A 25,633-nucleotide genomic window follows, 5' to 3' on the forward strand; every position below is an offset into this window, starting at 1 on the left:
TTGTAACTAAAAATACATTTAATTAGAATAGCTGCAACAATCAGGACAAACAAGACATCTAAGCTTTCTTATAACAGGCAAGAACCACAATGCTTTAAACATATTTAAACATTGGATTTCTATATGAGAAACATTTTTAACCCCTCAGTACAATGGCATTCCCATTTTTTAAAAAAATATCTACAGACCTGATTTTGTTTAAGGCTTGTTTCACATAGGTTATCTCTGTCTGCTCTGAAAATATGTAAAAATCAGATTTTTTTTGTATGAGGACTGCATAAAAAAGTTGAACAGTCTTTCAGTTTTACTGTTTATGCACAGGGTTGGGACAGCAATAGCACATAGACTTATATACTGCTTCACAGTGCTTTACAGCCCTAAGCAGTATACAGAGTCAGCATACTGCCCCCAACAATCTGGGTCCTTGTTTTACAGACTTCGGAAGAATGGAAGGCTGAGTCAACCTTGAGATGGTCAGGATCGAACTGCTAAACTGCAGTCAGCTGGCAGTCAGCAGAAATAGCCTGCAGTACTGCATGCTAACCACTGCACCACCATGCACCCTCAATGGGATGATCTGCCATTGACTACCCTCAGTAGACCAGATCTCCATTAAGTTCCAGCCCATAAAGCTCTGCCAGCATCTTAAATCTGGGACCCCAATCATTGAGAAAATCATAATCAAAATCCAAGTCTGAGGACCCTGAACCCAGGGAGCTTAGAGATTCCGCAATAGACTCGGCCCCTTCATAGCCAAATATGTGGAGGGTATCATAGGGTAATATATCTCCATCATTATCGGCTTCATCTTTTTTCATCTCAATCATAATGCCCATCTCTCCAATGCCTGAAAATCCATTCTCAGGGATCTTTTGTTCCCGGGAATAATTGCAAGGTGAGTCCTCCAAAGGCATTCTGGGGCATAATATCCCTCTCTGGCGGACTGAATTGAGAACCGAGACATCATAACTGGTGGTGTCCATTTCACCACCGCCTTCTTCATCGTAGGCCACCAGCTGCTCATGGATCTCTTCTACATTCTTCTTGAGAACACTGAGATCTTTCTTGTGCCTCCTCCTCCAGACTATCAGCAGCATAGTTAATGCTGTAAAAAAATGGGGGAAAATATAGATGAATAGTAAACATAACTTATTCCTATTACTTTGATTCTGTGACTCTTTGATTCTTTGATTCTTTTCCAGACCTTTTCACTATGATGGGAATTGAATGTTTTCCACCTAAGATTCCACTTAATCTCCCCCTTGGGATAGCTGACAAAGCAAGGAGAGCCTGTGGCCTAACATGCAAGCGGCCCGGGTTTGAATCTCAGAAGGGTATGGCTAGCTGATGAGAGCTAAATACTAGTCTCCCTTTAATTCTTTGTCGGTAAATTTAAATTTAACACACAAATAATCTGTTGCAGAAGTGATTGCCTGCGAAGGCTCCTAGATTGGGGCTGAAAGCGAAAGCAGAAACAGTATGGTCCATCCCATATTTGGGGTAGACCAGGTTGCCCTGATAGACCGTTTCACTGGAAAAACAATCTTCCACTTCCAATTTCAAGTGTGGTTGCCTATCTGCAGGGCAAAATTAATTTTGAGAGGAGGAAAACCCCCATCACATTGGTTACTACTTGAATTAAGTTCCCTTCCGCCCACTGTCCCATTCGAAGTGGAAAGGGAGAAGCAAAGAGAGGCGAAGATTGATTTACCAAGGATGGTAAAGATGCAGACAAAGATGGTCACCAACACTTGGATGCCAACTCCCACTAGCTTCATTGACTCTTCGCAAAAAGTGAAGCTGCCTTCATTGTCACATTGGCAAACCCGGATGGTAAGAGTGTTCGTGCTGGTCTGTGGTGGTTTCTCATTGTCGGAGATGATGATAGGCAAGAGATGAGTTTTGAGTAGCTCTCGGTTGAATTGTCCAAACTTGACGGTGACATTTGCAGTGTTATCTGGAGAATGCAATAGCATGCAGTTGAATGATCAAAAAGTTATTGTTTCAAAGGGTTTCCAGCTACCACACATAATATCAACTCCAATAATCAGTTATGGAACTCAACTTATGGGTCGAAGGAGAGACCGTTCCCATTCTAGGAACTTCTTAATTTAGCATGACCAACTGGCAAGTTGGATGGGACCTCCAATAACCCATTTGTAGCTCTTAGCACCTATAGACTGGATCTTTGAAGCTTCATGGCAACGTCTTACTTTGTTTCATTTTCCTTCGAAAATAAGGATTTTGGCTACTTTGGCACCAAATTGGACTGTTTTGCTGCTAAATTTCAGCTGAATGGATAAGGTTGAGAATTTTTAACAGTGGAAAGGAGGATTGGATTGATTTTCAGGGTCTCGCTTCTTCAATTCCCAACTTTCAAAATCCAGCACATCTCTCCCTGCTAATTCTCCCCCTTCCATTGCTAAAATTAAATCAGATTTGCCCATTTGGGGGGACAACATCTAGTGGTTCTCCAGATAATTGGGGGAGCAAGCTGCCTAACCCTGCTTTAATGCATTAGAAATGCAAAATCTTCCACTTTGAGGGGATTGAGCTAGACCAGTGGTTCTCAACCTTTTTAATGCTGCGATCCCCCAACCGGTTGTAAGTCAAGGACTACTCAACCGGTCGTAAATCAAGGACTATTCAACTGGTGCAGCACCGTTTGTAGAATGGGACTTTTGGTGGGCTCAGCAGGGCAGAGACAGCCTGGACAATTCCTATTGGCTTTTAAAAGCCAATAGAATTAGACTTTATTCAAGAGAGTCTATTCTATTGGCTTTCAAAAGCCAATAGAATAAAAGGGAGTAGCACAGCTAAGGAAAAGGGGAAAAAATGGCGGACTGCGTTGTTTGGCGACCCCCGTGAAATGGTCGTTCGACCCCAAATGGGATCCCGACCCATAGGTTGAGACCCACTGAGCTAGACAGTAAGCTTTTTTGGTGGAACTTATCAGTTCTGTTTCATTGTTATTTCTGTTAACTGGCAAACAATCTTAAAAATCTTATTGCCAACGAGACTCCTATTTTCATTGCACGCATTCCACAGAAACGCACCACGGTTGTCAATGAGGGTAAAGTTGCTCTCTTCAGAAGTCAGGAAATATTTGAATTTGACATCTGGTGACATTTCATCCTTGTCCATAGCAGAAATTCTTGTGATCACCTTTATGAATAGAAAAATGTGATATACTCCATTATTTTCAACAAATCTATGGGGATTATAGAACAAAGGCAGTGCCCTCATCAAAGGCATGGTTTGGTCTTGTTAACAAAAACCTGAATAACCCCTTTGAATAATTCTACTCTGGGTAACATGTCTTGCAAGCTATTCGTGCATTGATAGCAGAAAATGTCTCCTGTGATATGTTCTATGAAGAGAAACATAGCAGTAGAACATCAAAGGAGAAATCCCACCTGTACAATTAATATAATATACATATTGCATTTACCACGATGTGTTTAATAAACCATAATTGGCTGAAGCTACCCAATACATCACACCATAAATCATGGTTTATATGATTTATGGTGTGATATATTGTATTTACAAACTACCACTGATTGAATTCAGGCAATATGCTAAATGAAAGCTAAATGAAATAAATACATTAGGGTTTGTGAACTGAGCTATAATCAGGTATTTGTACCACCAGGAAACTCAATTATACCTACATAACATTTTGTGATGCCTTCACGCAGATAACTATTAAGGAGACACAATGCCATATACATGACATTAGCATCAGCATTGGCTGATCTTAGGAAAATCAACAGGGTTATGACTTAAATGGAAGACCAGCAGAAAATCTCAGAGCTGTAGGCTACACTAGGAACTTGAAGAAGGATCCTAGAATAAGACAATGACAAACTTCTTCCATATCATTGCCAAGACACTACATGGACATAGAATCACCTGCGGACAAGCTAGACTTGACGGAATCTTCTCTATAGGCCTATTTTACATGCATGTCTCACTGTGCCAGGAATGAAGTTGGCTTAGATCAGCCAAGACTATTATGTAAACTTGGTGCACAGCTGCCTTCCAAATAATAGTGTGGAAGGGCAAAGCAAGAAGTCCATCACCGTGAAATGGTAGAAAAATAAAAACTAGGATTTCAATCCTAGTGCGTCCTCTCCTGACATATACATCTGAATTCCTGATTTTATAATCCCATAGTCGATCTTGTTCTAAACTCAACTTCCAGTTTGTAACCAAACTTCTATCTAACAATGCTTTAGTGACTTGTGAGCAGGTTACTGAGAATGAGGAATCAAGTATTTGAATAGTCATGAAGTCTAAGCTGTGATGTCCAATGATCTGAGCTTCCTTCAGGATCCAACCCATACATGCTGCTTATATTCTAGTCTTCAGCACTTCTAAATTGTTCACTTACAATTTCACTAACTCAAACTACAGGCCCTTTCAGAGATCCAAATAGTCTAATTTTTAGCTTTTGAGACCTATAATGTAATAAAAACTGAAAGGGCAACACATGAGAACAAAACAGGGCATAAAAAGAGGCATGTCTGATTCTTTTCCAAGTTAAAAAAATAGGCACCTTTTAAAATTTGTGATACCTTTGGATCTCAAGGCCCACATCAACTAGTTCATGTATCCCTTTGATAAGACCAGTCAAAATGCTATAGGGTTAACAGTCTTTCTTTAATATTAAAAACTAGTGACCTTGTATGCTATGCCAATTAAAGGCCAAGTGGTACTGAAGATATTTTCAGAGATTAAGTTTGTTTTTTCAACAAACAGAGAGACACTGAGGAAAATATGGGTTCTTTAATCAACTGTAGAATGCTGAAAGTAAGTAGAAACAACATTTTTTTCCCTGAAATTTTACCTGTCCAGGTGCAGCATTTTCACATACACGTGGGTCATATGGAAAAGCGAATTCTGGGGCATTGTCATTTATATCCGTAACTTTAATATAAACTGGTACATGGGTTTCTAATCTGGGAATTATCTTTTCTGAAAAAAGAAAAAAAAATTTAACTGGTTATCACCCTGAAACAAATTAGAGTCAAACACATCCATATCATATTATAATGAAAAGTACAATGAAGGAGAGAAATTTGTTGGAAGATCCCCAGATTCCAAATTGTCCATCTAGTATTTCCAGATGAGAACTAGGAATGACTCCTGCTTCAAAACCCTGGAGAGTTACTGCAGATCATTGTTGATAATATCAAACAAAATCATCTGATTCAGTTTAAAATAAGTTCTTAAAACTTCCATTGGTGCTTCCCATTATCACGAAGCAAACCTCTCTACTGAGCTTGCTTAAGACTGTGTCCCCGGCTTATAGTTGATTTAAAAGTTACTTTAGAAATGGTTCAAAGGGTGTTGGATTTCTCTATCTATTGCAAATTACAGGCAATTTGCTGCAATGTTTAGAATAGGTAGCTATTTATTAGGGCTGTGCAGTGCTTCAGATTCAAAGAGGAAAATGCTCTTAAAGATCATGTGGTCATGCAACATCTGTTTGTAATTCCTTCAAGCAATGGAATCTTGTCCCAGATGTTTGGGTATCTGCCCTGTACAGATGTGGTGTTTTTCCAGGAAAAGGTCTGTCTGGTTTAAGGAACTGCCAATAGCTGCTTCATGAGTGCTACTATGCTGTCAAAAGCACATTTCTTTTTCAAATCCAATTTGAAAATTGCTGCACAGTCTGATTGTTCGTTGATATTTATTTATTCCATTTGTAACTGAAAGGACCTGAAAAGCAGTAGGGGTGATGCACTAATCAACATATAGATGATACAGGGAAACACTTACTGTTTTGATCCAGCTCATTGGCCGCGACAGTTATATTGTGCCAGGAGTATTCTTCTCTGTCCAGACGCTTTGTGGCAAAAATACACCCAGTGGTACTTATTTCAAAAGAAGTGGACCTTAAGATATGGTAACTACAGTGGGTATATAAAAAAAGTCAACTTAATATTACTGAGCCTCATAAGATTGGGATTATTATATGGCTGAATTTACACAAGACAAGGAAAGGTGAGCCTGCAATGATATGGTAAAATAGCTCACAAAATGTTATGCCAAAAGAAATATAGACATTGTGATGACATAAGGTGTTGGTCTAATTGACAAAAAAAGCCAGAACAGTGGCTTTTTTTTTTTTTTTTGCTATAACACTCGGAGTATCTACTTTACTCCACTGTTGGCCAGTCTAAGAGAATGTGTGAATATCATCTCTATTTCTTTATAAAGTTTAATACACAACCACCCAACTCACTCCCAGGAACTCTGGGTGGCTTACAAGCATAAAATTCCAATACAAAAAGCAACAATCAGGCAAGCCACTTAAGGGGTTCTATTCTATGTCACTCTCCGTATCACCCAATTTAATTGGATGACAATCAGGCGCTGTTGGCTTTTGGTTCCTGGTGGTAATGACTGTTCTACCAAAGATCAGTGGAGTTAAGTGCATCATCAGCTTGGAGTTATTACGATCCCACAAATAGTCTGAATCCAACCTTTCTGGAATTCTGTTGACTCTTATCTGGTGCTAATTTAGTACTGAACTTTAGCTGACATTAAGTCAGGCACAAAGGATCAGGACCATATGTTAAGTTGCAATTCAGAAGATTTATTGCTCAAGCTCATATATTAGAATCCAGTCAACTAAAGTTGCCACATTAGGGCAATGATTCTCTATGCTTTTTTTAAAAAGATTCAGAAGACACTTTTATGATATGATCAGTTCATTTTTCATTACCTTATTTTCCGCCTGGCTCTATCAGGGTCATTTGCAGAAACGCATCCAATGGATACCTTTGTTGCACCTTCTTCTTGGACAGTGAATGTATAGAAAGGCTGGATGAAAACTGGAGGTTCATCAACATCAATAATTTTGATAATTACGGTTGCAAGGTTCTCAAGACCCTTCCGTGTAGAATATGCATAGTTGATATTGGCGTCAGTAGCTTCAACCACAAACCTGTATTCAGATGTCTTTTCAAAGTCCAAGGGCTAAATGAAAATGTAAAAATGTTCAGTTCACATAGGCAACAGAAACTTATTGGCTAGTATTGCTTTTTTGGGGTGGGGAAAAACTTTTTTGAGATGAGACTTTGAGTTACTCTCTTCGAAGCATGTGGCTCAGGTCAAAAATGAAATTTAATTCAGTTTTAATTGAAATTTGGATTGCAAATACACAAATATAGCCAAACACTTCCACCTCTGTGTAGTGGTCTATATTATTTGGAACTCCCTTGCAAGAGATTATCTTACAATTATCTACTTTGTACTAAAGAGCTATCTATTTCGAGCTGTTTTAACTGATACATCTTACGCCCTGTTAACTCATTATTTCAGAGATGTTTCATTCAGAATTATCAAGGTCAGATAAAAAAGCAGTGGGAGCAGGAAGGAATGGCTTTTGATTTCCTGCTGGCTTCCCCATTGAGTTTTTTTGTTAGAATCTGGCAGGGAGCATTGCAAATCTTCCCTCCCTCCTTCCTTCCTTCCTTCCTTCCTTCCTTCCTTCCTTCCTTCCTTCCTTCCTTCCTTCCTTCCTTCCTTCCTTCCTTCCTTCCTTCCTTCCTTCCTTCCCACCCATCTCACTTGCATATTTACTAATGCTGTAACAGCTAAACAGCAATAATAATGAGGATGATGATATTGATATTTCAGGTGGACCTAGTTCCAACTGGCAATGCATAAATAGCCCAAGACACAAATCAATTGAGTTTCAAAAACAATACCTTTGTAGGTTGAAGTACTCCTTCATTTGTGTAGCGATTTGGTATAATTTTGAAGGTGTCTTGGTAATTTCCTTGGCGAAAGCTATACTTGGTGTCCCTGTTTTGTGGTTCATCAATGTCCTCTACTTTTAACCTACCAACTTCACCAGTCAAACTGACATTTTCAGGGACTTCGAAAGTGAAATTTTCTGAAAAAGATATTCACAAAAAACTGATATTTCAGGTAAAGTTTTCAATTATAAACAAGAGATAAATGTAATGTGGGAGACTTGCGGTTTTCCAGCGCATATTTTTAAAGAAAACATTTCAAAGTTCAGTCCTCAGCAATAACAAAGCATCACATTTTTATATGTTATGTTAATTGGAGTCTGCAGAAATAAAGATAGAGCATTTTTAGATTCAGACCTTTGACTTTGCAAAACTCACTTTGCTTAAATGTTGGGAAATTGTCATTGATGTCAATTAATTTAATGATGACAGTAGCAGTGCCCATTTCTTCAGCATGTAGACCCTTGCCGTCCCTTGCTTTCACCCGAATGGTATAAGCAGCCTTTTGTTCTCTATCCAAGTCAGGGACAGCTGTGTAGATGGTTCCTTTACAATAAAAAGAAAATACAAGGGTTTGCTTATTTTGTCACTTCCACTATTGTCCCCCAATAGAACTTAACCTTTACTACTAGTGGTTAAAATAACAAAGCACAAAGATTAAAATTCTTTAGACAATGGTTGTTCCTGTGATGGTCTATGAATGTGAAAGTTTGGCTTGGATGAAACTGGAAATATATCTTTTTCTCCATCTCCATCTCCAACTCTGTCTCCGTCTCCATGTCTATCTCTATCTCTATCTCTATCTCTATCTCTCTATCTCTCAGTCATCTCCCTCCCTCTCTCCCTCCCTCCCTCCCTCTCTATCATCTCTCTCTCTCTCTCTCTCTCTCTCTCTCTCTCTCTCTCTCTCTCTCTCTCTCTCTCTCTCTCTCTCTCTCTCTCTCGTATATCTTAAAAAAAGATAGAAAGATCCATTTGAACTTTGGTACTGGAGAAGATTTTTGGTCAGCCTGGAAAACAAACCAATGGATCACAGAATAAATTGAGCTGAGATTCTCTCGTGGAGTACTAATGGCTGTGCAATTACTATTATACATTTGACATATCATGAGAAGTTCCACTTCTCTTGAGAAATCCAACATGCTTTGAAAAATCGAAAGAAAAAGAATAAGGGAGGGACAGCAGCTATGTGGCTGGACCTAAGTATGGCAATAATGAAGGCATCTTTGAAAGAACAAGGAGGCTAGGTTGAAGACATATTTGGCAGAGAATCTATTCATGGGGTCACTAAAAATTGACATTGATGATAGCACTTACTCAAAAGCTATAAAAAGCAGCTAGGTTTGATTGGTACTTGTTGCTAAGACAAGTTCTTTTAAGAAAATTGTCCTGAAATGGCCAGAGTTCTTTCACCTAGAATATATTTATTAAAAATATTTTGTCCATCAGATTCTCAGTGATCCAGGTCATGGTTTTCTGAACTTAAAAAGCTTCTTGGAAGAGAAGCAAAACATTTTCAAAGAAAACACCAAGAAAGTCCAGTTGTCTTTTGGAAAAAGCGCCTTTGGGACATTTTGTCCTGCAATTTTTAGTTAAAAATCTCCCAGAATGGATTTTAACTTTCAGTGAAAAATGTTTAGAGGACTTTTTGGATTTACAGAAGTCCATTATCCTATGCATTTAAAAGAGATAAAACACTCAAAAGTCTTGAAAAGCATAAATAGGTTTCCCAGACTTAGCATGCAAATATGGCTAATCACTTCAGATATGACAAGGAGTATACCTTCTCGGTCAGCCATGAAGTGTACCTCAGCCGGCTGTTAGTGAGCTTAACACATAATTTAAATAATAACAGGCCTACTCAGCAATCTGTTCTACATGGAAAAGAGAATAGATGCCATTTTGTTCTTTGATTGGGCAGAAAAATACCACAGACGGTTGTGTTTGCTTGTTCTTGTACAAACTTTATTTATGCAGTGGATCCTGTACCTGAGTTGTCTATTCTGAAGTAGTTTTTGCCATCAGTAACTTCGTAGAAAACATCTGCATGACCGTGAAGGGTTGGATCATCAGCATCCACAGCTGTCACTTTGGTGACAGATGTTCCTAAAAAGAGAAAGAGAGAGAGAGAGAGAGAGAATGAAAAATAACAGGTATAATTGAACTGTTTGAAACTTCTTGGGTCAACAGAAGGCTGAGGAGATTAACAGTGAAAATACAAGGATGCCAGAGGATTCCCCCAGATCTTCTCTTCTTCTTGGGTCTTGTCTCCTTTACCTCCCCCTATTCTAGATCACAGCATGAATATATTAGAGACTTTTAATATGGCAAGGTTAAAAAAAAAGAGCCCCAACTCTAGGAAATGGTGCTCATCTCTCTTTCATGAGACTACGGAGCCAGTGCTTTCTGAAGACGTTTCTATGGTCATGTGGCCAGCATGAATTCATGCCACAGAGAAAAGCATATGGAGAAACGTAGAGAGCTGTTCCATGCTTTCGAACTGCTAGTTTGGCAGGAGCTGAGGCAAGTGATGAGAGCTCACTCTGTCGCGAGCTAGTAGGACTCAAACACCAGAGTATAGCCTTTTAAGCCCTAACCCTAAGTGAATTTTTCACCAATGGGATTTTCTCGTGTATTTTATCTGGAAATGTAAATAGTGCAGGCTCAAAAAGTCAACACCCTTCTAAGCATATTGATGTGCTATGAGTCCATTGAAAATGTCCAGCTTGCTCTCCAAATTCCTGGAGCCCTAACCCTAGCCCTAAGTGGATTTGTCACCAATGGGATTTCCCATGTATTTTACCAGGAAATGTAAATAGGCCAGGCTCGAAAAGTCAGCACCCTCCTAAGCATATTGACGTGCTACGAATCCATTGACAATGCTCATTTTTCTCTCCAAGTTCATGGAGACCTAATCTTAAGTGGATTTCCACCTCAATGGGATTTTCCCATGGTATTTTACTAGGAAACTGAGGTAGGGCAGGTTGAAAAATTAACCCCTTCCTAATCATGCTGATGCTCTATGAATCCATTGGTGATATCCATTTTGCTCTCTGAATTCCTGTAGAATTAACCCTAACCTTAACTCTAACCCTGTTGCTAACCATAACACCCATTTCATTGACAATGGGATTTTCCCATGTATCTTACTGTGGTCCAGAAACAAGTCTGAACAAAAAGCTTTCATTTGTTCGTGTATTTAGCATTAAGAAGCCAAGCATGGGTTTCAGATTGTTCTTTTTTACTGAAGTATTAATTCAGCGATGTGATATGAGATTTTAGACATTCTTGCTTCAAAATAAGGAGAAAAAACTTACCTAGTGGTGACATTTCTACCACTGAACCATTAAACACCTTTTGAACAAATACTGGGGCGTTGTCATTAATATCGTGTACAATGATACGGAATTTGGATGGGTCCTCCAATGGAAGGTTGGTAAGACGATTAGAAATCAAAGCTGTGAGCTCATATTCAGCTTTCTTCTCTCGGTCCAGCCTTTCAGTCACAGAGACATCTCCAGTAAATTCATCAACTCTGAACAAAGTCCCAGCACCTTCCCCTTCAAGGACATATTTGGCATTGGGATTCTTGACAGTTGAGGTGATCTAGAATGCATAAGTATGTGAGGAAATTGCTTTTAAAAGATGTGACAACATAATAAAAAAAATCAGCACATCTATTCTTTAACATTTTATTATGTTAAAATAAAGTGTTTAGAATGCAGTATTGCAGGCTAATTCTGCCAACTGCCAGCAGTTCGATTCTCACCGGCTCAAGGTTGACCTAGCTTTCCATCCTTCCATGGTGGGTGAGGACCCAGATTGTTGGGGGCAAATATACTGACTCTGTAAACTGCTTAGAGAAGGCTCTGAAGCATTATATAGTCTAAGTGCTATTATTATTCAATTTATTTGCTGCCCATTATTCAATTTATTATTCAAATTATTTTCTGTCAATCTAACTGTTTGAGAATTTCATGGTTCCACCCCAGGTCACAGTACCTCAGCTTTCTGCATAGTTGTTTGATTTCTAATTTCTAGAGATATTCCTGTGCCATTTTTGGTATCAATGTTCTACTTATTCTTTTTCTGTTTTCCAGGAAATTCTTAGCTGTTGGCCCAAATGTTGATAATTGTCCCTCAATAAATCAATGAAAAAATTTAATATTTTGGAGTCATTGGTTTAACTGGAGTCTCTTTATCTAGCTTTAGGACATGTGTGAAGAACTGATCATATTTTAGGTCATATTTATGCAGAAACATTGTCAATTCAAAAAGATTTACAAATTTTGAAACCACAGTGAGTTCAAGCATAAATTTTTAAAAAGCTTTAAAAAGCACCAAAATGATTCTTTTTCATAGAAGAAGTAAATTCAATTAAATTTTGGAGATTATTATTATAAGTTATGGATTTTTTTTAGTTGAAAGGTATAATGAATGGGAATATAATGTTGTTTCAACTACTAATTTCTTTTACATCTCTACTGTGCTTAGTTATACCTATATAATCAATAAATAATAAACAACATTACTGCTCTTATATAGTTCTATAAAGCTTCATAAAATTTTGTACAAAAAGTTTAATACATAATTGATCAAATACAATGTAAATAGTATATTCAAGTCTTGGTCCAAATTTAAGAACGTTATCTTATTAGATTTATCTTGAAAATGTAGCTTTCCTTGGTGTCTCTGTGAGACTTGAGACATGCAGAAATATCTATATTAGAATGGAATCTTTTGAACTTACTCAGTGCCCTGAAAATCACCCTAGCTAGCAAAAGGTTTTGTTTAGCTGTTTTTTTAATGGCTGCATGCATGTTTTTCTTCTTGCAGCTTTATTTGAGATGGGTTAGATTGCTAAGACAAAGAGGCGAGGCCTTTTGAGATCAGAAATGTTGTCTAAGTGTTCACTTGGAATAAGGACTATCAGCTAAGTTAAGTCAGCTATATAGACTGCAGAGCATCCCTTTTTTCTTCTTCCAAGTGCTTCCCCCCCCATGTTTGTTATTGGATCTTCCAAAAAAAGGCTTTTGTATATAATGTTCGAGAAAGGCTCTTATATCCAATGTCTCCTTGACATTTTGATGATGGGCTTCCAGACCTGAATGCATTCAGAGTTTACTGAGAGGCCATTTATGTGGCGAAAATGTCACTTGTTACAAAGCTGGAAAAAGTATATAAAAAAGAGGAGTGTTCATGGCTTTAACAAGAATGTTTACTTAGAGAAGTTTCTAGCAGAAATAAAGCACACCTAAAACTATTAGACTCCTGGCCCACCAGATAATTCAGCCATCTAGCCCGTTGTCATCTATTTAGATGGAGAGGAGTGTCATGGGGTCTTTTGAAAGAGTAGTTTTTCTCCTGCTCCATCATCCACCACCCAGTTCTTTTCAATAAAGGGGTCGTGACATTCCAGTTGCAAAGAAGAACATGGACACCCCACATTAAAAATCTGCTTCCATCCCAAAGATTTGCTTCCTGCCTCTCAGCACATCAAGGAGAAACATGACTGCTTTTTGGAAGCCAGTATTCAATTGATAGATGGTACTATTGCATCTCTGCCTAATAGGCTTTGCTGGGCAAGCAAGAAGAGGGGAGTCCTTCTCCATGCAATGAATTTGCTTGTGGTACCTCTTGGGTGGGTGACTACTAATTGGCCATCACCAAATCCATGCATACCTTTCCAACATGATGAGGCAAAGTCCCATTCTGCTCTTCAGGAATGTGCATTTTATTCCAGATCCATTCTCTTTTCATTCGCTTATGCAAGTTATCATTTGTCTTTGACTTTGAGAAATGGTCTCTGTGCACACCAGAAGAAGTCGGTATCAAGAAAATGAGGAGGAGGAGGAGGAAGCAAGAGCAGCTGGCCATCTTTGAGGTTCAATGATCTTGGAAACTCCTGTGTTTGAAAAAAAATCAAAAACCATCTGCTGATTACGTGGGCTTAACATTTTCTGGATAATGGCACGCTGTTATCAGTGTTGTCAAAATTTGCCCCAGTCTGTTTCCAAGGTCTAACCCAGGGGTCTTCAAACTTGGCCCTTTTATGACTTGTGGACTTCAACTTCAACAGCTGAAGTCCACAAGTCATAAAACAGTTGAAGTCCACAAGTCATAAAAGGGCCAAGTTTGAAGACCCCTGGGCTAGCCTATTTCTTGCGATTCTTCAGTGGTCTGTCATTCAAATGCTAACCTGGTCCAATCTACTTAGCTTAGTAGAGAAAGTTAGACAGACGCTCTTACGTGCTGAAAGAGAAAACCCTATACTATAAGGTAGATGATTCACAAGAAGTTTATTTGGTGTTTTCAGCCACTTACAGTTGTTACTCACCAGCTATTTTCCATTAGCAGGTTTTAAAAAAAAATCAAGGCATCAGAAGTTAATTTTTGCTGCCGTTTTTAGACACGCAGGTCACTAAAATCTAGTTCTCTTTTTGAAAACCAAACCAAACCCTTTATTCCATATGTCTATGGAGATTCTCAGTCATCCAGATCATGGTTGTCCCAAAAGTGCTTTTTCAAAAGGTAGCTGAATTTTGTTTTTCCTTGAGGACATTTCATACTTGCAACATTCTGTTAATGTACCTTTTTCAATTAATTACAATTGCACCGTCCAGAGTCATTTTGTGTGAGATGGGTGCCAACTTACATGTGATAAATAAATACATAAATAAAATCAGGTTGCCTAATCACATTTCCTGTCTGGTCTATAGTACGTGCTAAGACTGAGACACATTTACGTTTCATGGTAGGTAATTACCTCAGCAAATCATTTTATATGAGAGGCAACATCTAAATCCCTCTTCTTCACAAAATGGTGAGAGAGATGGAAAATAGAAAGTAAATACACATCTGTCTAAATGTTCTCTCCGTGATTACAGTATACTGCTATTACAACTTAATGTAATTCTTTTGTTGCTATCTATCAAGTATACTTCCTGCAGCCCTAATGTCATCTTTCTGTACTAATGGGTACACTTGTGGAAAGAGAAAGAATATATTTATTTAAATTAGTTGAGATCAAAATTACAGAGTAAAAGGTTAACAATAGAGGGGGAAATACAGCCATACCTGTTGTGAATGGGCTAAAAAGCCTGATTACCCTCCACAATATGAGCAATAGAGAACCTCTTTCTGTGGGAGGATGACAGGGATCACCACCAGAAAAGACCCTTTGGGTGAATGTCACATAATAAATCCTGAAGAGGAGAGCAACAAAGGCTTCTTGCTTCTTCAGTTTGATAAGCTAGAGAACCGTGGTGTATAGCTGACTGTGTAAGGTTCTTGACTTATTGGTTCAAGTCCCCAGTTTTATTTCTGGCAAGTCTTCACGATCAATATATACGTAATCCAGATCAGAGAGTGCTTCTGTTTTCTTTGTATGTTTCAAATGACTTGATCTCTCTCTCTCTCTCTTTTCATGTTCCCAGACACCCAATTTTCACTTCCTCTGGCTAAATTTTGAGTAGACTTTGTGTCCCCAGATAAAGTTGACTCTTGATTGCCTCACTTCAGAACTGAAAGGATCAGCCTTTTCTGTGAAATAATATCTCTCCTTTTGAGATTTTCAAGTGGGATATTGTAATGCTTGCATAATAATTAATATTTTTGAGACCTCCAGGTGTTCGTTCAGATTTCAGGACTTATGCCTTTTTTTTTTTTTTTTACCAGATGCTGCTAGAGAAGAAGCAGGTTTAGAAACAGTGAGGCATCAGTTTCACCTAGCAGCGTGTGTGATTAAAAAAAACAAAACAAGATAGTAGACTACCTTTTAGAGCAGGGACCGGTTCTGTGGAGAGAGGGGGTGATGTTTTGTGTGCTGCCTGCATCTCATGGATGGGGCTTTAGTCCTCCTTTTGTAAGTTCTGTCCTCCCTTGAAAAGTGTCCTTCTACATGTCCTCCTTTTTGATATTTGGAGACTAATCTGCAGGGCTTTTTTTTTTCTCATAGAACGCTCAGAACGGTGTTCTGGCACCTTTTTTTGATGTTTTTTTTTTTCAACTTTTGCATGAGCTGTGCTACTCCCACTATTGGCTTTCGAAAGCCAGTAGGAATTGCTGCTGAGCACGCCAAAACACCCGGCTGGCAAACTTTGCATATGCAAGTTGTCTGTATTATGGTTGCAATGAATAAAATGTTTCTTTTATTTACGATATTTTTTCTTCAATTTATTTGTGTCCTCCTTTTCACTGTAAAAAAGTTGGTCACCTTAGTTTAAGAGTAAATGAAATTTCTACATACACAACTGCCCACAGAAGACTATTAATGTTCCTCTGCTTAATGTGAACAACTTGAAGGATTTCATCCCTAGCACTTTCTGAATTGCAAGTCAAGGATCCTAGCAGGTGCAAAATTAATGGCAGCATTATTTTTTTCCTGCCAGCTAAACTGATATTTAGGGTATGGGCTATCTGAATCCTTTGGGAAAGCACACAAATGATATAAATAGCAACAGTAACAATGGAATTGTCCCCACCCAAACCACGGGATAGAAAATGTTTATATTCAACTTGAACTACTGTATTATCTCTGTTTGAATTAATTTTCCAAGGTTTTTTTTTTAAAGTAGTCATATGTGAATTCTCAAAGATGGAAGCCTTTGTTTCATAGCCCTGTCTCCAAAGAATCTTGGGAATTATACTTGGACAGCAATTCTGCTCAAGTTTTTTTTTTTTTTTACCAATCTACAGAATCACAATTCCCAAGGAAAAGTTAATAAATTAAAAAAAGACACTTAAAATCTCTACTACTATTCTCTCGCAGGGGAATTGTGTTAGTAAGTACAACTCTGAATGCCAATATCTTGCCAAATCTTACATACTGGCTGATAATTTTAAGTATTTAAAAGAAAACATTCTTTAAACATTTAGCTAAATAATAGATGGCTTTCTGAATCTGAGTTCTTGGCCTAGAATAATTGCTCTGGAGGAGTGAATGCACAAAATATGCAGCTTTTATGGTTTACAATAATTGCAAGCAACTTGCTAAATCTTACCTTGTTCCTAACATCAAATGATTCTGCATTTTGACTGACTTTGAGTTTACTTTGACCAAAAGAGCATCTGTATAGCACAGATTGCACTTCAGCTAGAAAATATAGTTTGCAGTTGTTATAGAAAAATAATTAAAGTAAAACAAAAAGCAGCACTAGGAATGAAGAATGGAAACTTGCTGGGAAATTAATGTTGACTGATCTTTGAGGATATTTTGTAACACAGCTTTCTCCAGCTTGGTGCCTCCAGTGACCTTCACTGACTACAAATTGTGGACCTGATTAAAGTCCTGCCTATTTTTAACATGTGTTACATATGTGGCAGACAAAAAAGACAGAGCTTTATTCTCCATGTCACACCCAAACGTTCGAAGCCAGTGATTGTCACTGCTGATGTTACTGCCCTCCAAATAATTGGACTTCAAATTCTATACTTCCCAGACAATATGGCTGGCTATGGAGATTGGGAATTCTTGCCCTGGAAATACAACGTATCTGGAAAACACACCATATGGGGAAAGACTGTTCTAATATATTAGATTTAGTATCTCAGGTCCCATCATATACATCTTGGAATAGATATCTTCAAAAATAGCTTTCCACTCACTTGTGTACTCCTTAGATTGCTGTTTCTCAACCTTATCCAGTTTAAGATATTTGAACTACAACTCCAAGAATTCCTTAACTAACAGGCTTGCTGGGGAATTCTCGGTGTTGTAATCCACACATCTTAAACTTGCTAAGATTAATACTGCCCTAGATCAGAGGTCCCCAACTTTTTGGGCACCAGGGACTGGTTACGTGGAGAGGGGTTTTTCCGTGGACCGGAAGGGGCGTGGTATTATGTGCTGCCTGCATCCCATGGATGGGGCTTTGCTTGTTTGTGTGGCCCAGTTGCTGGCATGCCACAGCCCTGTACTGGTCCAGGGACCGGGGGTTGGGGACCCCTGCCCTAGATGGAGCAATGAAAGCCTACTGGTAGCAGTTTGCCAGACCCTGCTCCTTGGCTGATATCCTGAACTACTTTAAGTATTTAATGCAATTATCTAAAACTAAGTAAGTACACTAAAGAACTGTTTGTGCACCTGGTCATCCCTGCAGTTGGAACCACTGTGTTTGAATTGGAGAGAGGGTAGATTAGTTCTTCCCACTGTTCTGTCTCCAAATGATCATAATGGATAAAAAGTTAAATGTAACAAAAGAATCCCCAGTGCAAAGTTTATTCTGTTTGTCCTCATTCTTGAACGTTACCTTGTTTTCTGAACAGACTGATAACTGCTTAATCATATCCTAGCGATAAGTCTGGTCTTGGAGGACCAGTGGACCCACACTTGAAATAAAACAAGTCATGCTTCTAGACTTTAATTAAGAGTCTCTGGTTTTGTCACCCTTTCAGTGGTGTCCCTGTTTGGATGACAACATGGCTTAGGAAGTTCCTTGAATGTGGTCAGCAGTTCTGTGGTGTTCTGAAGGAAACAGAAGGATCAGTCATGCATTTGTCCTCCAACTGCTTCTCAGATGTGCCAAGAGTCCTTCGAAGGAAATGGGATGGGACTTGGATTCTGAATTCCAAGCCTGCTGATGTGAGCTGCAGTCTAATGAAAGCTTGGTAGTATTCAAGATTTCCGTGGCATGTGTTGTTTAGAGATTAAAGGAAGGAGAAGAGAATGGTCACATGGCTGACTTCCTCCAGATGGCAAAAGCTTGACTATAGCAAGTGACTCTAAGGATATCAAGAGAGATCTTTAGACAACCCCTTCTTCCTACTGCAGGATAGAAATGATGCAGTCATGAGATTTGGGCAAAACCCCAGAACTTCTAGCAGAGCTTTGGGTTTCCTACAATTCCAAGAAACTAAACTGGGCAGGGAGAGAAATATTTCCCAGAAGCCTTTTCCTCCCCTTTCCTCCCAAGTGCATTTAAAAAAACACAAAGGAAAGTCTTTAGAATTATATTTTGGAAAAGTTGATTAATAAATAATAATGGCATAGGCTGCTTTGTTTATTGTGTTTCTTATGAAAAAAACCCCTCAAAATAGTGTAATAAAATCTATAAGAAATTAAATGAATGCCCATTTTTTTTATCCCCGAGCTGACAATAAGACTTGGGTTTTGAGTAATGGATTGTACATGCCAAAAAGTCTTGAGAATCTAATTAGAATCCATTTTTTTTACATTTCAACTGAATGAACATTTAAAAAATACAATTACTCTCCAGTCAATTACTGAATGCTTTTGTTTTTATTCTATTGCATTAAATGCACTTTGCTAAGTAAATAAAGAGAAAGTCTCAGTGGCCAAAGGAATCCTTGGTTCTCAGTTTGCCCATCTCTGATATAAATTTTAGGGCTATTGGCTAGGATATCTTCTGCTGGAGAATAATTTGGCTTCTTTCCTCTTCTCCAATTTTATGGAGTTCTTATAAAAGCAGGCGTCTGTAACAGCTACAACAGGAATATTTGAATTCTTTTTGTCATTGCGTTATTTAATGCTAATATGCTAAGCCTTTTGTTGTTTTTATTGTTTTTTTCCCATACATTCAGTAATATTTATTCAACAAGCATGCTGTCTGAGTTTACATTCGCTAATACATATTTAATTCCTAATCCTTTATTCTTTCCTCTAGCCATCGATAAAATAAGTCCCAAGTTTGGTAATATTCTGTTTCTTCTTTTTCTTTCAATCTCATAGTCAGTCTATCCATCTCTGTGCATTCTAGTATTTTTTTAATTATTTCTTCATCTGATGGTATTCCTTCATTTTTCCAATAATGGGAAAATATAATTCTTGCCGCTGTTGTAACATGCAAAATCAAATATATACTTTGTTTATCAGTCTTTTCTGGCATTATACCTAACAAAAAAAGTTCAGGTTTAAAATCTATGTATTCTCCCAACATCTTTCCTAGCCAAGCATGTATCTTTTTCCAATAACTCTTTTACTTTGTCACACCTTTGGGACAACCACAACCTGGATGATTGAGAACATCCATAGGCACTGCACAGCCATAGTTTGCACATGTCTGGACTAAGAATCTTGGTTTGGTTTCTTTTGGCTTTGTAGACATTGCAGTTCTTTTTTCTTTTAAATGGAACTTAACCTGCTTCCTATTTAGCCTGATCTACACTCTGATGCTGATCTGTTTCTCATGACAATCGAGGCAGGGAGAAGACTGGCCTCCATGATGCCATTGGTAGGAGCTCAGAGGGTGCCCAAACAGGATGCATTCTCCAGCATAGGCAAACAGGAAGGCACGTGCTGGCAAAAACCTGCACTTTTCAGGATTTTGTGCTGAAGTCTGCAATTCACAAGAACCTCGCAGAAATGTATTGCTGGTGGGGAAAAATGCCTGTCCAAAGTGCCCACACTAAGATCATGAAAAGCTGGGGCACAGAGAGCGGGGGATCATTCCTGTGAAGCTGGAAGAAGCATTTCCCCTTTTTAAAGGCATATGTGGCCTCTATCAAGCTACCCTAAACCAGAACTGAAATAAAACCTGATGAACTCTGGGCATAGGTTGAAGGGACTCTTTCCTTTCATAGAAAAGGGAAAGGACACAAAAACCACCTGAAAGGTGAGGTTTGGAGGCTTACCATGCAGTATTTTATCATTACTGTACAACATTTTGTCTTCATGGAATGCAGAATATTCAAGCACTTTCTGACTAGTGTATCATTCCCTCCCTCCCCCATATCTCTGTGCACTAGAATCTGCCCATTTTATACTCACTTAATTTTTCATTCTCCTTCCTGTAGGTTCTTTACAGCTCATTTATACAATTCTGCAAACTTAGCCAAAAAGAGAAGTGAAGTAGAAGAGCGTGCGGAAAATGATATGCATTTTCTTGAGCCCTTCTGATAATGCATCTATTTTTCTCTGCGCCTTTGCAAGCAAACCCCACGGTGGCAAGCTATTTTCCTTTGCAATAAGGGGTCTGCATTCTACTCCTACTTGCACAGGGACTCCTGCCTTAATGAGGATTCAAAATTACAATGGACTCGAAAAAAATTTACTTACACCCCATCCTCAAAGTTACAACTGCTGCATTCCCCCCCCCAGTCATGTGATCGCATTTGGGCTCCTGGCAACCAGCCAGCATTTATGACCGCTTGCAGTGCCGTGGGAGCATGTGACTATGGTTTGCAACCCTTTTTGTTAGTTTCCAGCAGTTTTTGCTGGTTTCCTGCCAACACACCCATTCACAAGAATGGATTTGCTCAACAACCACCTGGTTTGCTTAACAGCCATGTGATTTGATTAATGACTGTGGGGACTCACTTTATGATGATTGTAAAATGACCTCAAAACCGAGTCACCTCATATGGTCACCCATTTAATGACTGTAATGAATTATGAAGAGTACTCCAAGCCCAATAGTTATCATTAAGTGAGGACTATCTATCTATCTATCTATCTATCTATCTATCTATCTATCTATCTATCTATCTATCTATCTATCTATCTATCTATTTTTGTGCTCATGCTTTGATTTGTGACCCACACTGCTAAACAAAGCAGAGGTGGCCCAGCAGTTAGAGTGCAGTACTGCAGGCCACTTTAGCTGACTGTGTTCAGCAGGTCAGCGGTTCAAATCTCACCGGCTCAAGGTTGATTCAGCCTTCCATCCTTCCGGGGTAGGTAAAATGAGGACCCAGATTGTTGGGGGCAATGTAAATATATATATATACATTGCTTACTGGTGTACACCGCTTAGAGAGTGCTTGCACTTAAAGCGGTATATAAGTCTCATAAATAAATAAAATAGGCTTGCAAATTCATTCTAACTCTTCTACGATCAATTTGCATAATGGTTGTGATGGGACGATTTGGTCCCTTACAGATTCGTTTCAGGTCTGTTTAGATCTTGCTTAAACTTAGCAAGATTGCTTTTTCCTGTGCTTTTTGATAGTCTTGGGGCTCAAAAAAGAAAAGGGCGTTGCCTCCTACAGATTAGTTTTCCCTTCAGTTATGATAGTTGTATTGGGGGTGGGGGAAGGGAAAGAATAAACAAGCAACTTGGCAACTTTAGTTTTCCTAAAACCTTTCTCACCTCCATGTCCAGGCTTTCACTCCAGAGAGAACAGCTTTGAGAAGAATCTACAGCTACAAGCCAACATTCTTTCCTTTGTTCTTAGAGAAAAATGCTAGCAAGGGCATTGCATTTGTTAACTTAAGCAATTTATGCCTTCTCTCCCCCCCCCCCCCATCTGAGGGAGTGAAGCTAGAGAAGAGCCCCCCCCTCTTTCAAACAGTATCTGATGTTCTTACAATTCAGCAATGACAATCAATCACCAAGGGCTTCTAAAGGTTAAAGGACTATACAAATTCATATATATATATATCCTGTTTTCCATTACAACACTCGCTTCAACAAAAGCAGGATATGAGAACAGGTTATCCAGTTTGGCAAATCCCGCCAAAGCTATTAATTGTTTAGGTGAATTTCCCCTGAGTCTGGCTTTTATTTTATCTGTGGCAGCTGCACCAGATGTGGAAGAAAATAAAGCTCCGAGGCCTTTAATCATTTCATTGAAGAGAGTCTTTCAATATTAATGCCTGTTTTCTGCATTCGGTTTACATTTTCTTCCCCAAATAACAATAATCTCAGGTTAGAATGAGAGAGAGAGAGAGAGAAAAACAGTAACTGGGCCAAAGTTAGCTAGTAAGCTTCAATGGCTGAGGGTAGACACGAGTCTTACACTTTCTGGATTTACCTCTATATCTAAGCAGGTGAAGTTGAGCTATTTTCTTCACAAACCTGTGTATTTTGTCCACATATCATTAAAAATGACACACGATAACAGTCAAGGTCTTGGCATCCTCAAAAAGTATTTATCATTTAATTGCATGGATTTCCATCAGCCATAAACTGATCATTCAAGATGGATTTGCATAACATTCTAGATTAAAATGTCATTAACTAATTTAATGTTTAGTCTACTGAACAGAGGCAGCCAAGTTGAGCCAAACCGAATGAAAGCATACAGCAAATAAATAAAACAAAAGAAGAGGGATCGGCAATGAGGTGCTACGATGACAAGTCTACAACATGAAGTCATTTTCTTTTTTGCTTTCTATCTTCCTTCTCGTAATAGGCTATCATGGTCAGGCAATATTTGGAATGGCTTCACCATTTCATCAAACTTTCCTTCCTGAATAAGCAGCACGTCACAAACACACAAATTCATTCATCATGATTTACCCCCAAATGTTAATCTCTAGACACGGCATCTAACCAAACACAAACAAATCATCTTGCAGTTTAGTGATGTGTAAATCAATTTGTAGTGTTTCCTTTTTTTCCTCATGAAAAATTTGGAGTGGAAGGAGAAAAAGAAAAAAAAACCCAGGAACAGTTGACTTGGATGGAATAAAGTGGACTTTTTGATTAATTTTTTTCACTTACCAGAAAGCTTTATGAGATGAGTGGTAACTCACAAAAAAACCAAAAGTGCTTTTTCAAAAGGCAACTGAACTTCTTTGAAGTCCAGTTGCTTTTTGAAAAAGCACCTTTTGGAAAACTATGACCTAGATGATTGAGAATCTCCATAGACATTTAACTCACTTTTAACAAAATGTGTTAGTCACAAAATATGCTACCAAACTCCTGATTTTTTTTGTTAAGCAAGATCAGTGGCAATAAAGAAATATGTAGGACACATAAGCTCAAGGATAGCTCTTGCAAGTCTCATACGTAAAGTTCAAATATGGAAATGGAACATACTTCTCAAAAGAACAAGGAATAATAGCTTTGGTGAATTGCTGAGTACAAATAATTCTCCCATTCAAAAATGCTTAGACGTTGGTGGATGGCAAAAACATGACAATTCTTTGGTGGTTTTTAAGAATATAGCCCAAATCTATAATCTTACAGAACCAATAAATGCACTTTTTGTTCAGTCACTAAAGTACCCAGCTCATCTCACAGAATGACAGAAATTAAAAATAACAGAATTCTAATGCTGGCCTAGAATTGAATTTAACTCCCAGCTTAAGTGAAGGAATCCAGATCAAAGCATCCTAAGAGAATGGCTGACTACATTCCAAATATAAGGCTTTGTAAGGTTTTTTTAAAACAAAAAGCCAACACGGCCTTCCAAAGGTAGATCACCATCCTGAGATGCCGAAGAGAGGTTTTATTTCCAATTTTCTACATAAATGGGACTATTGAGTAGAGAAAAGAAAGGAAAGTAATATAAAAGGCACCATGTTGAGGGAAAATCTTATTACTACCCTCCCTATGGCACATAGTTTGGAGATAACAACAACAAAAAATTCACTCCTAATATTCATGCTATGTGAAGTTGGTTTATTTCCAGAAAAACAAAGCATCAGTTTTCATGAAAACACTGCAAGGTATCAGAGAAAATGTAAGAGGTTTTCCTCAATTTTTATTTGAATTTTTGGGTGCAACAGTTCAGGGTTGTAACAACTTGCCCTCAAGTTTCTTATCTTAAACCACAGAAGTCTCCTATTATCTTCATTTGGAAATCCTCCAGTGACAGTTAAGGTGGCTCTGGTAAGGTAACTTGATCACAGGTAAAATATCCAGAAAGTTGGTTGGCAACAGGCCTGCAAAATATCCTTAAGAAGAGACTCTGTCTGGTTCACCCAACTTTGGCAAACAAGCAACACAGCTGTCAATTATGGGGATAAAAAAAAATAATCTAAAAATAATCTGAAATCTTGTGTTTCTTACCTGGCTTCCTCTTTATTGCAATTCGAAAAGATTCTGGTGATTGCGATCTTCTCTAAGCACCCACTGGATCAAGTCATGGGAGCGTATTGGATAAAGTAAAATCAGTTATTTGACTGCATGAAGCAGTTCAGGGAGTGATCAGCTTCCTTGTTGCCAAGGGGTCTACAGCTGGGAAATCAGCCCTTCCCCTCTGTTGAATCTGTACATCCTGTTATTGTTCTGATATTACTAATGTTACAAAGAAAAGAGTGGAGGAAGGAGATAACGCTTGGGGTCATTCCCTTAATCACCTTCCTAACAAGTAAGAGGTAGAGAACAGGATGGCAAGACTCTTTGCCATTTGCTAACAAAAACACAACTCAAGCCAGAGGCTGAGAATGAGGGTTGTGAACACTTAGAAAGAGTGGAATGCAACTTTTTTTTTTTGTTTGCCATTTTTGTGTTTTCTTGGCTGAGAAATCTTATGCACCTTTCCCCAGCTACTCATGAGAACTTGTTCAGGAAGCACTTGTATCTTCTTTTTTTTAAATTTAGAGGTTTTTTTTCCTGCTTCAGCAGTGGTTCTCAACCTTTTTAATGCCGCGACCCCCAACCGGTCGTAAGTTGAGGATTACTCAACCAGTCGTAAGTCGAGGACTACTCAACTGGTGCAGCACCGTTTGCAGAATGGGACTTTTGGCGGGCTCAGACGGGCAGAGACAGCCTGGACAATTCCTATGGGCTTTTGAAAGCCAATAGAATTAGACTCTATTCAAGAGAGTCTATTCTATTGGCTTTCAAAAGCTAATAGAATAAAAGGGAGTAGCACAGCTAAGGAAAAGGGAAAAAAATGGCGGACTGCGTTGTTTGGCGACCCCTGTGAAATGGTTGTTCGACCCCAAATGGGGTCCCGACCCACAGGTTGAGAACCACTGTGCTTCAGTTTTTACAAAGTCCCTTATCTTTCCCCAGACTTCCTTAATTTCTGTTTCTCACAAATTAAGCATACTAAACTGGTTCTTTGCATTAGTTTTATGTTTTTAATCTGGAACCTTAATCCAGAGGGCAGGTGCTATTACTGAAAAGATGCATTTCTGGGGTCCTGAGGGCTGATGATATGACTTTACCAGGATCAAAAATCCCCCTTAATTAATTTCAGGGTTATAGAAGCCACCAAAACTTCCT

The 25,633-nt window shown here is 38.6% G+C and overlaps 1 protein-coding gene across 1 annotated transcript; it reads right to left on the reverse strand.

Moving 5' to 3' along the window:
* On the reverse strand, positions 1-24,616 carry CDH5 (cadherin 5). The gene is made up of 12 exons (XM_039327583.1): positions 24,470-24,616; positions 13,455-13,677; positions 11,090-11,378; positions 9,762-9,878; positions 8,151-8,318; positions 7,725-7,912; positions 6,737-6,990; positions 5,788-5,918; positions 4,853-4,980; positions 3,057-3,165; positions 1,712-1,957; positions 1-1,105 (listed from the first exon to the last, which is right to left on the reverse strand). Exons 2-12 carry the CDS (start codon positions 13,647-13,649, stop codon positions 594-596), a joined length of 2,337 nt encoding a protein of 778 aa, XP_039183517.1. The 5' UTR covers positions 13,650-13,677; positions 24,470-24,616; the 3' UTR covers positions 1-593.
* Between the last annotated feature and the right edge of the window lie 1,017 nt (positions 24,617-25,633).

The sequence above is a fragment of the Crotalus tigris genome, unplaced genomic scaffold, assembly GCF_016545835.1.
Source record: "Crotalus tigris isolate CLP2741 ecotype Arizona unplaced genomic scaffold, ASM1654583v1 scf7180000024362.2655971311:6658466, whole genome shotgun sequence".
NCBI classification, from domain to species: Eukaryota; Metazoa; Chordata; class Lepidosauria; order Squamata; family Viperidae; genus Crotalus; species Crotalus tigris.